Source organism: Periplaneta americana, chromosome 1 (assembly GCF_040183065.1).
Source record: "Periplaneta americana isolate PAMFEO1 chromosome 1, P.americana_PAMFEO1_priV1, whole genome shotgun sequence".
Taxonomy (NCBI): Eukaryota; Metazoa; Arthropoda; class Insecta; order Blattodea; family Blattidae; genus Periplaneta; species Periplaneta americana.
Window position 1 is genome coordinate 95,791,395 of NC_091117.1, and position 17,916 is coordinate 95,809,310.

Here is a 17,916-nt window from a genome sequence, read left to right on the forward strand (position 1 = left end):
ATAAAGGAACTATGAATTATTTCCAGTAGTTATTATTCTCAGTCATCCTGTTATACAATATAATCCTTAATTTTAGTTATTGTCTATAGTATGCATATAGTGTTACTAATTTCTAATTGTAAGACATTAGTTTTAAGATTTTGACAAGTCAGAAACTTGTATACAAGTCTATTGACAACTAATAAATATGAATATGATATAATCCTAAATGCAGAAAAATTTTTCAGAAACAAAAGTGAAATGTTGGTAGAAAATGAGTTGACACTAAAGACTTTGACGTTTTTATTAATTAACACTTCAACACCTACGTTCCCAACTTGTCATAATATTTTTGAAGAAGTCTCATCACTATTTTAGGAGTAAAATGTATTTATTGTTAAGAAAATTGTCTGTTACAGCAAATGCACTACAACAATCTGCTAAATAATGTGGAAATCGAAGTGTTGGTATGAGAATTGCAGTAGAAAATTGCTCATTTTATTCCTATTGAAATGGATGTAACATAAATAATAAAGTGTTATCTCTACTGAATCATTTCACTATGACAATACTGTTTAGTAATCCATGTCTCCTGTATTCAATAAATCACAACATATATGATATTGCCTTTAATAACCTTCGTTCTAGCATTACTGCTTACATTTCTTGGCAAGCAAGGAGTAAATATAGTCGCCGCAGCCTAGAATGCGGTACTCTCCAATATACACTGACTCTGCCCCCATCTAAACACGCACGCCCTCAACGTAACTTAACTTCCAATCATCCACCTTAACAAGACACCTCTCATAATAAACCATCATGACTCCAATTCACAAATTAATTACATCTCTAACGAAGCAACCAAGAATGAAAATGAAAGAAGATTAACAATTACCGGGAAAAGAAACTCTATCCGCCCATTTTCACTGTCGATGGAATACAAGACAGAGAAAATAGGGTCAGTAAAACAACACTTACCGGGAATACGATTTTTCCATTGTCTGGAGTACCGAATAATTAGCACATTTTGACTAGAGCAATGATTTTGGCAGTTTTATAATCTATACTCATAAGTGATTTTCATGTCAACAAAAATATGAAGATAAATTAACCTATCATTTTGAAGACTATGCTCATCAAATAAAATTAGAGGCAACATTTGTAAATGCAGTAATGGAAATACTGTACCAGGTTTCCCAGAAGAATGTTGCTCTGGCACAAACTTCTCTTGATGAGCATTTTTGCAAAACTGGATTATATTATATTTTTAAGCTTGCAAATCAATATTTGGTTGAGAATAACAGGAACAATAATAATCGTAAGTATGGTATATAAAATTTTGTCAGGTTTTGTGGGTTTGCTTCCAAATCATGCATACTATTATTTTTACAGAGTGAAGTTAGATAAGAGGTACAAACATTTCACAGTCCGAAAAACTAGCAGTATCACAGCTGTGTATAGTTGGCTCTGGGCGAACTGACGGGAAAGAAAGCATAATGTTAAATGTACTCACTTCTTTCAAAAGATGCTGGAACTGAGACCTTGTGATTCTGTTCAATCGATTCATAACAATGAAATAAACCTGCGTCTGATTTTATTTTCTACGAGACCTGGTTTACTCTAAGAAGAGTAGCCAGTTCTCAGAGCAATAGGTATTGGCCACGGAAAAAGTTAGACTAATGCACTAAATTTCACTTCATGGCATAAAAGTTGGCATGCAGTGTGCTATTCGTGCAAGTCGAATTATAGGGCCAATCCTTCCTTTAGAAACAATTAACTCTCATAGATACATTATCAGAATATTGCAGTCTTTTTTTGGGGAGCTAACAGACGAAGAGAAAATAAATTCGTGGTTTCAACAAGATTCCATGATGGTTCCTATGACGAGTGAATCTAAAGCTGTTTTATTTGAAGTTTTTCAAGATGTAATAATTATAGATAATGTGTGGTCAGCCTGCTCCCCCGACCTCAAACCTTGTAATTTTTATCTCTGAAAAAAGTTAAAATATGAAATGTGTAAGTGAAACCCACACACCAAGGAAGAATTAAAAGCTGATGAGATTTCATTAATTTCTGAAGAACTGCACTGAGCCAATGGAAACCTTATTGACAGATGTCTGTAGTATACACAAGCTGAGAGACAACACTTCCAGTATCATCTGTAAAAAGAGAGCACGTTGAACAATACCGGTATATATACTTCCTTCCCTGTCAGCTTGCCCACAACCAGCTACTCACGGCAAACAGCTTGGCCACAGTGGGCTTAACCACTGGTCAGCAGGCTGCAAATTCGTACCACTTATCTAAATTCACTCCCTATAATTTAGTATTGATAGTGTTATTATTCTTTTTCATAGGCATCATTCTAATATATTTTTTCCTCCCCCAGCATATCAAACATGACACAACTTGTTAATTTGTTAGATTGTTTTGATTAATATCCTTGTAGTGTTAAAGAAATGATAAAATAAACATTTGTATACTGTTTAACACATAAAATGACCAAATAAATTATAAAAAATCATTTTCTTTATGTGCTTCATTTGTCATCTGCAAACCTATAGCTAGGGACCTGAATTTTTAGCATCTATTTTCATCAAAATTAGCATCTATTTTTCTCAAAATTAGCATTTATTTTTCTGAAATTAGCACCTACTCTTTTCCAAATTAGCATCCAATTTTTTTTTTCAAATTAGCATCTATTTTTTTCTAAAGGAAACTTTGTGCATCCTACCTTTCAATATCAAAAGGTAACATTGTGAACATTTAAGCATTTTCCTCTTTCAAATTACATCTGAATGTCTGAAACAACAGCACCATACTGTGACAAAACACGTTCACTGTCAACATTGTTTGTTGGTATCCACAGTACTTGCAAACAACATTCTGAAAATGCTTTATTCTCCAAAGCGGGAATTGCAGAATTTACAAAAAAACTGTCTAAGCATCTAAAGCATAGAGTCCATGAATGGAATATTGTTGGTCTCTTTCATGGGCAGTTATAGTTGTTCGCCCCATTTCATGAAGGAGTAAGTGTCTCACAAATTCAACCAACTCTGCCAATGAAACTAGGACTACTATCCAACTCTGCTGTTATCTCAAAAGCAAATGGCCGAGTAAACCGATGTGATGAATTTTAGCCAAACCCATACTGAATACAGAACTTGATCGATATTAGGATATGTATATCAATCATCTGACCTTCATTTTCAGTACAGTATATGAAATTTATCGAATCGAGTAGACAATAATTGATGGAGAGATAATTAATCGATCAACATGTTTTGAGTATTTAAAAAGTGCCTTGTTTTTGCGGACATGCAATTAAATTTGCCCAATTTTTAAACAATTTTTTTAGTATTTTTCGGAGGAACCTGAAAACAATTACTACAGTCACAAATTGATAATGAATCCATTTTTAGATAGTTGAATTCAACTGGCTGAAATTATAATAAATATGAAGGAAAAGTCATTGAAATATTTACTGATAGAATGTTGAAACTATACTTTTTCCCCAGAGCATAGACCGTTTTTGATCAGAATAATGCAAAAATACCCCGACCTTGCAAAAGAGGCTTTTCAATTTGTTATACCACTTGCAGCACCGTATTTATGCGAAATAAGTTTGTCAAAACAAAAGTGAGAAATCGTCCTGAACTTGAAAATAACACTGTGTGTGTGCCCGTGTCCATGCGTGTGTGTGTCGAATACAGAGCCCAAATTTGAGAAGCTACTTTCTGAAAAATAAGTGCATTTATTGCACACTTTGGAAACCACTGCCCTAGAGAATAGTTTTTAATATTGTATCCAGTAAATAGATTACCCATTCCCTGCCTTCCATGATGATGAGACCAATACATGTCAGATGTTTATGATTTTATGACGCAGTGCAAACACCCAGAAATGTCGTACCGCATTGAACACTGTGAAGGTCTTAAATCATACATCCTTTTCCTTAGTTTCTGAAATATATCTGGTAGGAATTGTCTGAGTTTCACTTGTTATAGAGCCTCCTAATACTAGTAGTTGATTTCAGTGATTTATAAGCAACATTACAACATTATAAACTAATCTTATTTAGATATTTACATTTCATGATACGTACCATGAAGGCATTTCTGGTTCCACTGTTCTCCCACATAATGATGACAAACAAAAATTAATTCCTTCAAGTTATTTTCTTGATTGTTGTTAAAGGCACACTTTCTGCTGGAGATGAATGGCACTGCGTTTTTGTATTGTTATTTAGCATTCGTGGCTTATTGTATGATGTGTGTCCATTGGCTACCACTTGATTGTTAGGATATAAAGCCGATGACGAATCTCTTGACTTTTTAGAGACCGTCTTACTCGGCAATGAACTATATCATATGAAGTATTCTTCTCTAAGTCGCCTTATGTACATAGGCTGGTCGTCATCATATAGTGTGGGTACTTCAAATTCTGTAGATCTGGTAATTCCTCCTTCTTTGCATGTCAGCCAGTAGGTATCCATTAACCCTTTTCCCTGGAACATATTGCTTGTTTTAATAAAGTTAATAAGAACGGAATCTGTTTTTGTTTAATTAATTAATCTATATCTATAATTTTGTACTGTTCATGGGCATTGTCTTGGAAAGAATTTCATTATATACCGGTACTGTATAATTTCGATTTTTTTCACTAACACCTTTTACCCAGTGATAGTTGCGTGTGTGAATTGTGTGGCCAGAGATTGACAGATATCACATAACAGTGTGTCATAACAGACTAAGAACAGTGAGTGAATATAGTAGAAACTAAACCTCAATGCCCATTTGGACGATCATTTCTTATTATTTTAATACATTAAATTAAATATTTCATTTCATTCTTAAATATGACTCGTTTTTCCAATAATGATAATAATAATAATAATGATAATAATAATAATAGTAGTAGTAGTAGTAGTAGTAGTAGTAATAGTAATAATAATAATGATGATAATGATGATAATAATAATAATAATAATAATAATAATAATAATAATAATAATAATAATAATAATAATAATAATAATAATTATAATAATAATAATAATAATATTTAGAAATAATTTTTTAAATCATAATCATAGGGATATTTTGATGTCGAAATGGATATTCTTGGAAGAAACTAATATCAATTGTAATACTTTTTGGCATATGAATAGGAAGTAAATTGTTACCGGTATCGAATTTCAACATTCTTTATAAGTTTATTGAAATGTGTTTGTCTTCCAAGTAATATGTTATTTTACAACAATTGGTGATTAAGATGGATAAAGACAATGTTAAACTTTTCACATTAGAGAAATTGATGATGTAGTACTGGTAGTTGATGGCAGATCTATACATTGTGGGTCCCTATCACCAAAGCATGGCGCATCCTCAGGTTAGAGGACACGGCCTCCAGATATGGAGGGTAGCTGCTTATACCGGTATATTGAATAAACAGTCACACATAACCGATAAGGGGTAGTCCTCCAGCTTGGGGTTTGGGCGATGGTCTAACAACGCATCACCGTAAAAAACAGCTTGTTAAGAAACCCCACCATAAATCTCGGAATGGGACTGATTCAATGGTATGACCACAGCAATTAATTAAAATATATCTCATTGAAATGTACAGCAGAATTTGTATAGGCCAGTTTCTGTCTGATACTTTTCCAATTCACTGCGGGCTAAAGCAAGGAGATGCACTATCACCTTTACTTTTTAACTTTGCTCTAGAATATGCCACTAGGAAAGCCCAGGATAACAGAGAGGATTTGGAATTGAATGGGTAACATCAACTGCTTGTTTATGCAGAGAATGTGAATATGTTACGAGAAAATTCACAAACGATTAGGGAAAACTGAAATTTTACTTGAAGCAAGTAAAGAAATAGGTTTGGAAGTAAATCCCGAAAAGACAAAGTGTATGATTATGCCTCGCGACCAGAACATAGTACGAAATGCAAATATGAAAATTGGAAATTTAATGTTTGAAAATGTAGAAAAATTCAAATATCTTGGACCAACAGTAAGAAAATAAATAAATGACACTCGAAAGGAAATTCAACACATAATAAATATGGGAAATGCCTGTTATTACTCGGTTGAGAAGCTTTTGTCATCTAGTCTGCTGTCAAAAAATCTGAAAGTTAGAATTTATAAAACAATTATATTACCGGTTGTTCTGTATGGTTGTGAAACTTGGACACTCACTTTGAGAGAGGAACAGAGGCTAAGGGTATTTGAGAATAAGGTACCGGTACTTTGGAAAATATTTGGGACTAAGAGGGATGAAGTTACAGGAGAATGAAAAAAGTTACACAACGTAGAGCTGCACGCATAATATTCTTCACGTGACATAATTAGAAACATTAAAACCAGACTTTTGAGATGGGCAGGGCATGTAGCACGTATGGGTGGATCCAGAAATGCATATAGATGTTAGTTAGGAGACCGGAGGGAAAAAGACCTTTGGGCAGGCCGAAACGTAGATCAGAGGATAAATTAAAATGGATTTGAGGGAAGTAGGATATGGTGGTAGAGACTGGATTAATCTTGCTCAGAGTAGGAAATGATGACGGGTTTATGTAAGAGCAGCATTGAACTTTCGGGTTGTCTAAAAACAATTTGTAAGTAAAGTAAGTAAAATGATGGCAGATGCATCTTTTGATTTCTTCTTACTTTCTTTATAAGGTTGCCATATGTCGCGAATTTCGCGGACAGTCCGTGATAATATAGTCTAAGAAGAAAGTCCGGGCCGAAAAAACGGAAGTCCGCGATTTTTAATGCAGTCGGACACAAATCTGGAAAACTGCAATCATTTGTGATAGTGTCAAAATGACACTCAAGTGGATGCAAAATAATACATCTTGAGAACTGAATGAGAGCTTTTTCTTTGAGCAGGCGATCAAATTTAAATCTTTTCTAAACAAAGAGGAAAGTTGTCAAGATATACTTCCACACAAAATCTGGATATCGTAATTTTTTTAACACAGCAGCTATGTTTCTGTGGAGTAGTATTCAGTATAGCTGAAAATTGTAGAATTTGAGTGTCTGGTCTCAATTGACAAAACTCCAGTCCATGGAGTGAAAACACACTGGAAGCCCTTGTCCCAAGAAATCATGGCTGGGACTATTCGTTCAGACGCAAGTGGCGACTGTATTCTGTGATCAGGAGGGAATCTTCTGTTCGATTGGCTGCCCCGCATTAAGACCATCAACATTGATTGCTATTGCAATTCACTTACCAGCTCTGCCAATGCATTCAGCAATGCCACCATGGAAAATGGGGGTACGGTGTTCTTCTACAACACGACAATGCAAGGCCACATGGCAGTCACCAGACCATTGCCACTCGGGTGCTCTAGAGTACACCATGCTGTCTCATCCTTCATACTCGCCAGATATGGCCCCTAGCAACTACGCTCTATATTCTACACAATGAAAAGAGGTCATGCGGGGTAAGAAGTTTACCTCCAATGACAAGCTTCAAGCAGTTGTCCAGCAGTGGCGCCAGATATCCCAAAGAATGGTTTGCTGCACAAATACAGAAACTGCCAAAACGATGGCAAAGGGGCATAGACATTGGCAGGGAATACTTGTATAATAATCTGTATTTATTTTGTTTCAATAAATGATTAATGTGAAGAAAAAACATTTAGTGTAAATAATTTTTGAATGATCCAAATATTTCTTGCAGAACACCCTTAGATGCCTACATAATAAGATGTGTGGGCCTATAAACCTCTACAAAATGCTGTAGTCATATACAAAAATAGCTACCAGTAGTAACCAAACTAAACATTTACATTTTTTTCTCATTTTTTCTCTTCCTTGCCTCTAGTGTTTCTCACTATCTCCCTCCTACTGTTACCATTTCCCTAGTCTCTTTTCTTTCAGACTTCTTATTTTTAGCATTTGGGGTGATTAAATGTCTGTAGCCCTACCTTGTTTAGTGTGTTATGGCAGTGGTTCTTGAGCATATACAGGGTGAAAGTGAAATAACCCTGCAGATTTTCAGAGTGAATAGCTCATATTGTATGTAACAAAAATGTCTCATACCCTATTGGTGGAAAGTTCATAGTTTTCTCAGAAAAAATGTATTCCCAAATGTTTAACGCCCTCTTATTCGGTGAGTAGAATTGTGATTTTTGTCCATAACGATAAAAAGTATAATAAAGAATCATTTATCACTCTGGCATTTTTCCATAATGTGGACGATTTTCGTGTAATTTTTAATTTAAAAACCAATTTCAAGCCAATGAACGATGCGAATAGATTGCAGCGTTACAGTCAGAGAGGGAGGTGGAAGGTATTGCACCTAGGGAGACAGAACTGAGTTCGTTGACCTCTTATATTTGTATTACGAGAGAAAGAGCAGTATATTACCGGTGATGTGCCAGACTGCTGAAACTTCCAACTTAATTTTCTAATTAACCGTGCATTTAATTACAAAATGTAATATACGTTTTCTATTCACTTAAGTGTACCCTATCGTCCCTTTCAATCTGCAGGATTATTTCACTTCCACCCTGTATGTAATATTGTATACCTTGACATCGACAAGACCTCTATGTTCAGTCCGGAATCCGCCAACTGCATCCAGAGCATGTTTCACTTCTGCGCTTATGTGAATCCTCAAGGCTGCACGCATAGGCAGGCAAGTGGCAACACAAACACTGTGATGCATATAACAAGTCAAAACACTGCAACATGTCTTTTAAGACTCTGCTCCCAATCACTTATTTCCTTTCAATACATAGGTATGCGAAGTATAAACATTTGTAAGAATTTTTGACTACATAAAAATGAAATGCTAATTACGGTATACAGTACCGGTACCGTAAAATGGGGTGAATAGGAATGAATTTTTACTATTTTTTATTTCTTAGTGTCAAAGAGTAAATAGTATATCGGTAATAAGAGTATTTATGTTTTCATTTGTAACAAGTGAACTAATAAATCTGTGGCCGGGAGGAAAAAGGTCTTAAGTCAATTTTTTGTGAAAATGAGATTTTTATATATTTTGAAAGTGGAAACAATTCTCTACAATCTGATAAAACGGTTAAAGTCAAATAAGACTCCTGACTGGATTTATAGAGTGTTACCAAAATGTCCTAAGTACTTTTTGAATCGAGCATACACAGAATAAAGGACTTAAGAATAATTAATATATTATTCCTTATAAACCATCACATGTTTACTTTCTATGCTTCCCTATTAAAAAGGTCGAACTTGTATTTTAGCCATTTTATCACATACTGATGCCCTTTCCTTTCAAAACTTTAAGCACCAGGGTAAACAGTCCTATAATTGTTTAAGACTCATTTTGCATTCCTAATAATTAACGTTTCTCATTTATTTTTTACATGAAAAAGGTCTTATGTTTACACAGTCTCTTCTACTCAGTTTGGGTTCTAGTCTTAAAAGGGCTTAAGTGCGGCTATTTTTGGAAATAATCAAGAAAATTATTAAATGAGCAACATTACCTATTTTAGAAGAAATATAAACAAATAATATCCAGGAAAAAACTCTTAATTAAAAAAACTCTATAACTGACACCAATTTCAATCTTTCTACTGCTCTTCTGAAAAGTATAAAATTTTTACTTAAGACCTTCTTCCTCCCGGCCACAGAAATACTCTTATTATTATATATTCACACTAAGAAATAAAAACTAGTAGAAATTCATTACTATTCACCCTGTTTTACGGTATATGAAGAAGATATTTTATTGAATTTTCCAAAAATATGTTTGAATGTGTGGTCAGAGGTCATTATACAATAACAAATAGACAAGTTTGACGTAACAAAATATGGAGACTTGATAAAAACTTACGTAAAAGTTAGATAGGGATTATGGACTTAGATCCAAAGTATTTCATGTTCAAAATATCACCATCAAACATATAGCAAAACATTGCATAGAAATTTATTAATGCAATATCTCTGAATTTGGTTTCAAAACCAGTGATTTATATGAAGATGACTACCATAACTACATTAACGAGAGACTGCAATTTGTTTACCTTGCGAGTTTTTTTTTGCATAATAATTTTAATCGAATGCGCATGTAACAGAAATAAGCTTGAAATGAACAATTAAGACAGTGAACGGAATATAGAATAGCCACTAATAACTTATTAAGCATTCCTGAGACTAGCTATTAATTTAATGTAAGTACATTTTTACTCTAATCTCGTGTTTAAGGAAAATTGAAGATCACATATCCTTCAAACATCTTGAAATCTATAGTTCCTTTTGGAGGGAGATGGAGAGAAGACTTTCATAGTAATTAGATTGTAACAAAAAATTTAACTTTTACAACCATGATGAAGATATTAAATTTCATTTCAGGGTTGAAGAATCAATATTTTGTTTCACAATATATTCTTCATAAATAAACTTTATTGTTCTATTCTGCTTGCAAATCCAAAATTTGAAAGGAAATAGTCACTCCTATTCCACACATGTTTATTTCGATCTATATTATTTGAATGTAAGAGTAATCAAATTTGTAAAATAGTACGAAATCAGGATTAAATCGAAATAATGATAAAATATTTGAAGATTTAATTAAAATAATTTTGAATATTAATGAACTTTGGGATTTGTCAAAATACATGTAGCAGTAGATACATTTTTATATATTATAAAACAGAAATAATAAAAAAACAATTTAACATTAAATATTTGTCTATTGAGAAGTAAGAATACAGGAGAAGAGCTGATATATTTTAAAATTTAATATGTGAACAAAACTAATGTTTTCTGAAGATATAATTTTAACTTTTGTATGCTAATCAAGCGTATTAATAATGCTAGTATGGTATACTACGTGCCCAAGTTAAATCTGCGTCCAGTAAAAATGTGAATCACCATTCCCTTTCCCTCTGGCCTTTGTGACCTATGAGCTATACTAAGCTGATAAAGAGGTGTTTACTGTTCGTGCCAGTGAGTTGTATGGGATAGTGGTGAATACACGTGTATAGGAGGTGCTGAAAGTGTTAATATTATGCACTGTATTTCTTACACACATTATATATAATACCTCACTCATTGCATTATCTCTTGTAACATGATCTCACTCACAGACGAAACAGTAGGTTGTATTCTAACAACTAGAGCAATTAGAGCTACTAGCACTCGTCTCTTGCATTCATGGGACGAAAATTTAACTTGGGGGCGTAATAATAATGAATATTAAACATCGCCATTACAGTTGTGTTAAACATATTAACAATTTTCACAACATTTTAGTATGATCATCAGAAATAAAATTTCAGTAACATTTTAATTTGAGTCAATTCCATATCTTATACTACATTTCTAGTTGTAAAGCATAATACTGTTTTAACATTTCAGGCATCTTCTTACCCTCTCCTGTTGACTCCATACGAGAAGCAGTATTTACAGTGTCACCAAAAAGGCAGTAGCGAGGCATTTTTGTGCCGACAATGCCTGCAACAACTGGACCTGTGTGGACTCCACTACGAATTTGGAGCCTCTCGTTTGGACGATGTGGAATCTTGAAAACCACTGAACCTGCCAGAAGGTCCAATGCCATTGTGGCTATCTCTGTTACATGTTTTTCGCCTGCATCAAGAAATTAACAATTCTTGGAATCAGGGTCGTCGTGGAACAAAGAGAAGGTAAAGTAATCTCGGAATATGCTATATTACATTCTACTTTGTAAAATAGTAGATAATAATGTTCTACCCATTCTTCACCATATAGTAATGTAGAATTCCTGCATGGAAATATGATATGCACTTCGGTACATCACAGCAATAAGATAAGATGAAGGTGAGTTTATTCGTAATTTAAAAAATAGTTATTGTCATTTTATTGTCAAAAACTGGTAAGTATGTATTGTGTTGTTGAGGTTGTTCTAATAATTAAGTATGTAAGCTATCAGAACACTATGAATAAATGCAGAATTATTTTTTATTTTTGTCTGCGAATATTACAAGTAAAATAGGCTCCAAGTTAAGCTAGTTAGTTAGTCAGTCACTATTCTTAGTGGACAAGGCCCCATACACTTCCAGACAGTAGTAGGATTATGGCCCCTTTCTATAAAAGCATTTTTTATGAGTGAGTGAACCGAAGCAAAGCCTCTATAGTATAACATTCATGCCACTTCTAAATGTCGAGTTTTGTAGATAAAAAAATGACATTTGCAGTGATTACAGTGCCCATATAGACAGAAAATAGCACTTTTAAAATGAAATTTAGGATTTTATAGCACATTAAATAATAGAATTTAGCATTTTGTAGCATTTTGGGATGGAATATTTTTATGGAAAATTTTGTGGTAGAAATTCAAATGTCGTCAATGTGTTAACAAGTGCATTTTCCAGATAGAATTCTTGGAAATAATAAATAAGTAAAGGAACATAGTTACAGTGAAATGGTAAACATTAAGAAACATTCCAAAAGATATGGACCTGCTAACACAGGTCAATATGCATTGAAGACAAAAATCTTTTTATTTCATTTAAGACACTGATTGAAAGTTTAATATGGACCAAATTTCAACGTTACTCTCCATTAATCTGTTTTGCCTGTCTGTGACAATTAAATTGAACTTACTAAAAATTTACGTAAAGTTTAATTTTTGATCCTACAGAATACGTCTATTATGGTAACAATTAATATTAAAGGAGAAAAATTCACTCCGGCACTGGGGATCGAACCTGGGTCCTTCGTTCTACGTACCAAGCTTTCTAACCATTGAGCTACACAGAAGTTCAATCCACAGCACCGGATCGAATCCCTCCCCTCCAGCGTTTTTCCCTTTGTGGCCTGACTCCAAGTTCGACATGTATGTTGACGTTTTTATATTAAGTCAACTGCCATTATACAAGGAGCGCACTCAGTTGAGTGATTTGGTGGGCGAGATTCCACAGTAATATGCACTGTTGCTCGAAGAATCTATGTAAAGTTTAATTTTTTGGTCCTACGGAATAAACACAGACAGACAGACAGATGGCATGGCAAAACTCTTTTTGTATGAGAATGCTGAAATCGTGTTTTTCTAAAAAATATCAAAATTGACTTTTAGAAGCATCACAATTCTTTCTTATATAGGATGTTCCATAAGAAATAAGATTTAAGTTTTTAATAAAAATTATTAATAAAGTTATTGAAAAATCATAGACATTTTTCTTTTAGTACAAAGTGCACTTATAAGTTACTTAAAAATCACATAAATGTGATTGATGACGGAACACTATAACATACAAATACCCTCCTCCACATAGCTTTCACACACTTACTCTTTCGACAAAATTTTCAATGGCCTTCTCACACAGTTGCTGCCCAATTTCGCCCATGACACGTAGAATTTTCTTCTTGAAATTGATCGTGGATTGCTGACATAAACACAAGAGTTTCCAAACCCTGAAAGAAAGTAGCCACCAGAGTGGCCAATTCTGGTCGCCATTATGCGAGATGAGACAAGCAAGAAATTTTTCTCTCGCAACAAATCAGTGGTTTCGCGTGCAGAAACTACATGTCTTTCAGATCCATACCACCCAATTGAAGCCAAAAAAAAACCCCACAGAATGATTTAATGTAGGTACAGAAACAATTGTTCTGCTCGAACGCTTTGTTCCTTTGTGTAGCACTCCATAATATTTGCCGAAGAAACTTCGTTATGTTTCCTTCATGTTGTGTTTTCACAAAAACACAGCTCCATAATACCGGTAACTAATAGCAACAAAAATAGATGACAAGTGTTCTACTATTAACTGCAGTGAATGCACTTTGCATTAAAATAAAAATATTTGTGGCTTTTAAATATAATGGTTTTTATTACAAAATTAAATCTAGCATTCTTTATAGGACATCTATTATTTGGCATAATGAGAAAGTGGAAATCGAAAAGAAGTACAGTATTGATTTCTTAATGATATTAGTTATTACTACTTTGCTCTATACATATTATCCTGTATAAGAAATTATTTTCAAAAATACTGTAGACATTTTGAACATGACATAACATGAAATATGACTTCTCTTAATAAAACTACATACATGCTACTCGAGAGAGAGAGAGAGAGAGAGAGAGGGGGAGGGAGGGAGAGGGAGAGGGAGAGGGAGAGGAAGGGAGAGAGAGAGAGATATTAATTTTGAACTGGATGTTCCCCAAATAGCATTTACTATGAGGTTACCAGATATTTTCATAAAAAAATTCTTTTAACATTTCTAATAGACTGTCATTCACTTATATTGTTTTTACATAATTTAAAGAATTAAAATACTGGTACTCATTCTATTTACAGACTAAACTACTGTCTTTTTAGAAGAGTAAATTTTTTTAAGGTATTCTTATCTAGATCCCAATTTTTCATTAAATTCCTGATAGGTCAAGTTGAAGTTGATTAAAGTATTAAGCATGGCATGAACAGTTTCTAAACTCATTCTGGATTTTTGGGATATCCACATCACGTTTAATGAAGAAAATATCCACTGAAGCATTATTAATTTCCAGGACACAGAGTTAGTTCAATCAACTTGTGGAGTTGTGCACAGGAATAATTTTCTCAGATACAAATTAAAAATTCCACTCCATTATGAGCAACAGAGTAACATTTTCTTTATTACACTTTGCCATTTTCTCTAAGTCACATATTTATTCAAGCGAGAAATTTCATCAAATTAATTATCTTCATCCAGGTCAAGTGTATCTACATTTGAAGAAAAATAATGGACTGTCTCTTCAAATTTTTATCTTTCTATAGAAGGTCCCAGTAATACAAGTACATTTCATAGATACAGTCTCTTATCTTGTGAATGAATAACCCAGGCACTGGCATATTCAACAGTATTTTCACAAAATTCATGAAAGACACTGAGAATTATGTTATGAAATAAGAACTACTGGTACTTCTAAAGATGCCCGATAGTTGCTTAACTGTTGGTGGAATAAATTTACCTTCTTTCTTGGATATATATTATTTTATATATTATTTTAATGTACCGAAGTACATATGATATTTCCATGCAGATATTCTGCGTCATCATACGATGAAAGAGTAATGGAACGGAGAAAAATTCTCTCCGGTGTCGGAGTTGTATCCGGTGTGGCTTAGTGGATAAAGCATCAGCACGTAGAGCTGAAAACCCGGGTTCAAATCCCGGCGCCGGAGAGAATTTTTCTCCGTTCCATTACTCTTTCATCGTATGATGACGCAGAATATCTGCATGGAAATATCATATGTACTTCGGTACATTAAAATAATATATATGATATGCGTAAATCACTTCGTGATTTAAGACGGCGCTTATTCCGTCGGATCCCGGTCAACTAGTCACTCATATCGAGTGCACCTCAGCACATGTGTGGACTTCGGTCCTGCGTTCATAGACATCTATGACGTAGTGCAGAGGGCGGCCACTAGAGGGAACCCAAGAGTTGGAGCTTAATCTGAGACGATTCTATCCGGCGTCGGAGTTGTATCCGGTGTGGCTTAGTGGATAAAGCATCAGCACGTAGAGCTGAAAACCCGGGTTCAAATCCCGGCGCCGGAGAGAATTTTTCTCAATTCCATTACTCTTTCATCGTATCATGACGCAAAATATCTGCATGGAAATATCATATGTACTTCGGTACATTAAAATAATATATATGATATGCGTAAATCACTTCGTGATTTAAGACGGCGCTTATTCCGTCGGATCCCGGCCAACTAGTCACTCATATCGAGTGCACCTCAGCACATGTGTGGACTTCGGTCCTGCGTTCATAGACATCTATGACGTAGTGCAGAGGGCAGCCACTAGAGGGAACCAAAGAGTTGGAGCTTAATCTGAGACGATTCTAACCGGTGTCAGAGTTGTATCCGGTGTGGCTTAGTGAATAAAGCATCAGCACGTAGAGCTGAAAACCCGGGTTCAAATCCCGGCGCCGGAGAGAATTTTTCTCCGTTCCATTACTCTTTCATCGCATTCTTTCTTGGAGTTCAATTTTTTATTAACTTCGGTAACAATGGAAGATTCGACTACAGTTATGGCCTCACCTTCAGTTTTCATTATGTTATCATGAAAAAGTGGCAAAATTGCATTAGCAGAATTTATCACAGCAATGAGCAAGGTTCATTAAACCAAATTGATAATAAACACTGAAAATCCGGAGGATATCTGGGAAAAAATTATTAAATCCGGGGACATCCCAGGGACGAAATTTGTCCGGGAACAGAAAGCAAAATTCAGGGAGTGTCCCCGGGAAACTGGGACATCTGGGAACCTTAATTTACTGTAATTTATCTACATGACACTCACATCAAAAGTGTATATTAAGTTTATCATCTTTGTAATAAAAAGAATACTTACTTTGTCAGATATATGGTAATTCTCTATAAGCTATTTTAATATAAGGTTTTTATGGTTTAGAGAAATGTGATTGTAAAAATTGTTTTACTCATTGTAAAAGTTTCTTTTATTTCTTTTTTTAAAGAATGTAGTGCGTCTAAATAATATGTTGTAATGCAAGCTATTTAATTGTGAAATGAAAATAATTAATTAATTGTGAAAAAAATAAATAAATTCCAATGATTAGATCTCGTACAGTAAAACGAATTAAATATTGAAGCCTCCTGCAATTAATTAATACTGATACAGTAAAACAAAGGTGAAGAAATTTATCCAATTTAATTGACATCTAATTAGAAAGCTGAATGACGAGTGGTTACTAGAAGAGGACACATGATACTCGGAACAAGAGATATATGTAGATAAAAAATATCGAGTACCGGTAGGCCTAATTTATATTTTAAGACAAAATAGATCTTTAAGACTGCGCTACCAGAATTTCGACTTATACTTTAGTTTATTTTTATACCTAGCAGTAGAAATATAAAATTTTTGTGATGTAAGGGTTTCGGTTAAAATTACCTGTAATATTTAAAAAAAAAAAACATAGAGACATGCCATTGTTTTTGGTTTCTATTATCACTCTTTGGTCAATTATATTTAGAATAAGATACCGAGATTTAATTCATATATGAAAGTTTGTTGTTGTCTTCACCTGTTTTTTTCAGCTCACCATTTTTGACAGGTAATCCTGATGCTACCATATATGAATCTCCGATTGTTTCAACTTTATAAACATCATAGCATTCAATGCGGGCATCAAACATTTTATATATTGAATTGAGAAATGTCACCACCTGAAAGAGAAAGATTCACGTTTGTAGCTCCATATTTACATAAAACATGTACAGTATTTGTCACAGTTTAATATGCTCTATATGTATTTTTACCAATTTCTGACTTAACAGATATTTCTGTTTCAAATATTTCTATCATGAATTATGTTTTATTTCTAATCACATTTTACAAATATGATATACTTTATGTTTATTAACTCACCTCTAGTGGAGTGCTAATTGCTGCAATTTCTGTAAATCCGACAATATCACTAAAGTATACTGTAACAGAAGCATAATACTCAGCTGGTACCTGGAAAATAAAAAATGTAGTCTACAATTAATTTCATATATAAAAAATGTACAAAGCGTTCGAGCCAAGATGTACACTTATTACCGATGGCTGTGTGGCCACCGCATGCTGTACGAGTCGCCTGTTTCCCACCAAATGGTGACTGTAATTTGCAGCAAAATAAAACTCATAATACTGAAATAAAAGGCTTACGGTACCTTATTTTAGTAATTGCTGGAAATGGTGACCTTCAACATTCAAGCATGCTTGACATCATTTCAGCACATTCTTGGACACTTTCTGTAGTTTATTTTCACTTATGTGATCCACTACATCCACTACACCGTTTTGATGGTTTTAACTTCAAAAATTTAGTGTGTGTTGAAGTGAGGTTTTTGACATCCCTACTGCCTAGGCTAATCTGTGCATAGATTTCTGAGGACTTGGTTCTAATTGAAAACTTATTTCATCTAATTTTTCCTGAGTTAAGACCCATTTATTTA

At 33.9% G+C, this 17,916-nt stretch overlaps 1 protein-coding gene across 1 annotated transcript in view; it reads right to left on the reverse strand.

Moving 5' to 3' along the window:
* Positions 1-4,351: 4,351 nt before the first annotated feature.
* The window catches only part of LOC138698454 (uncharacterized), a 659,361-nt gene continuing 645,796 nt past the window's right edge, over positions 4,352-17,916 (reverse strand). Inside the window, exons 9-13 of the mRNA XM_069824399.1 lie at positions 17,345-17,434; positions 17,019-17,142; positions 11,348-11,566; positions 8,523-8,649; positions 4,352-4,486 (exon numbers count right to left, since the gene is read on the reverse strand). Of these exons, the coding sequence (XP_069680500.1) occupies positions 8,609-8,649; positions 11,348-11,566; positions 17,019-17,142; positions 17,345-17,434 (474 nt within the window). The 3' untranslated portion in view covers positions 4,352-4,486; positions 8,523-8,608. The remainder of the gene's footprint in view (positions 4,487-8,522; positions 8,650-11,347; positions 11,567-17,018; positions 17,143-17,344; positions 17,435-17,916) is intronic.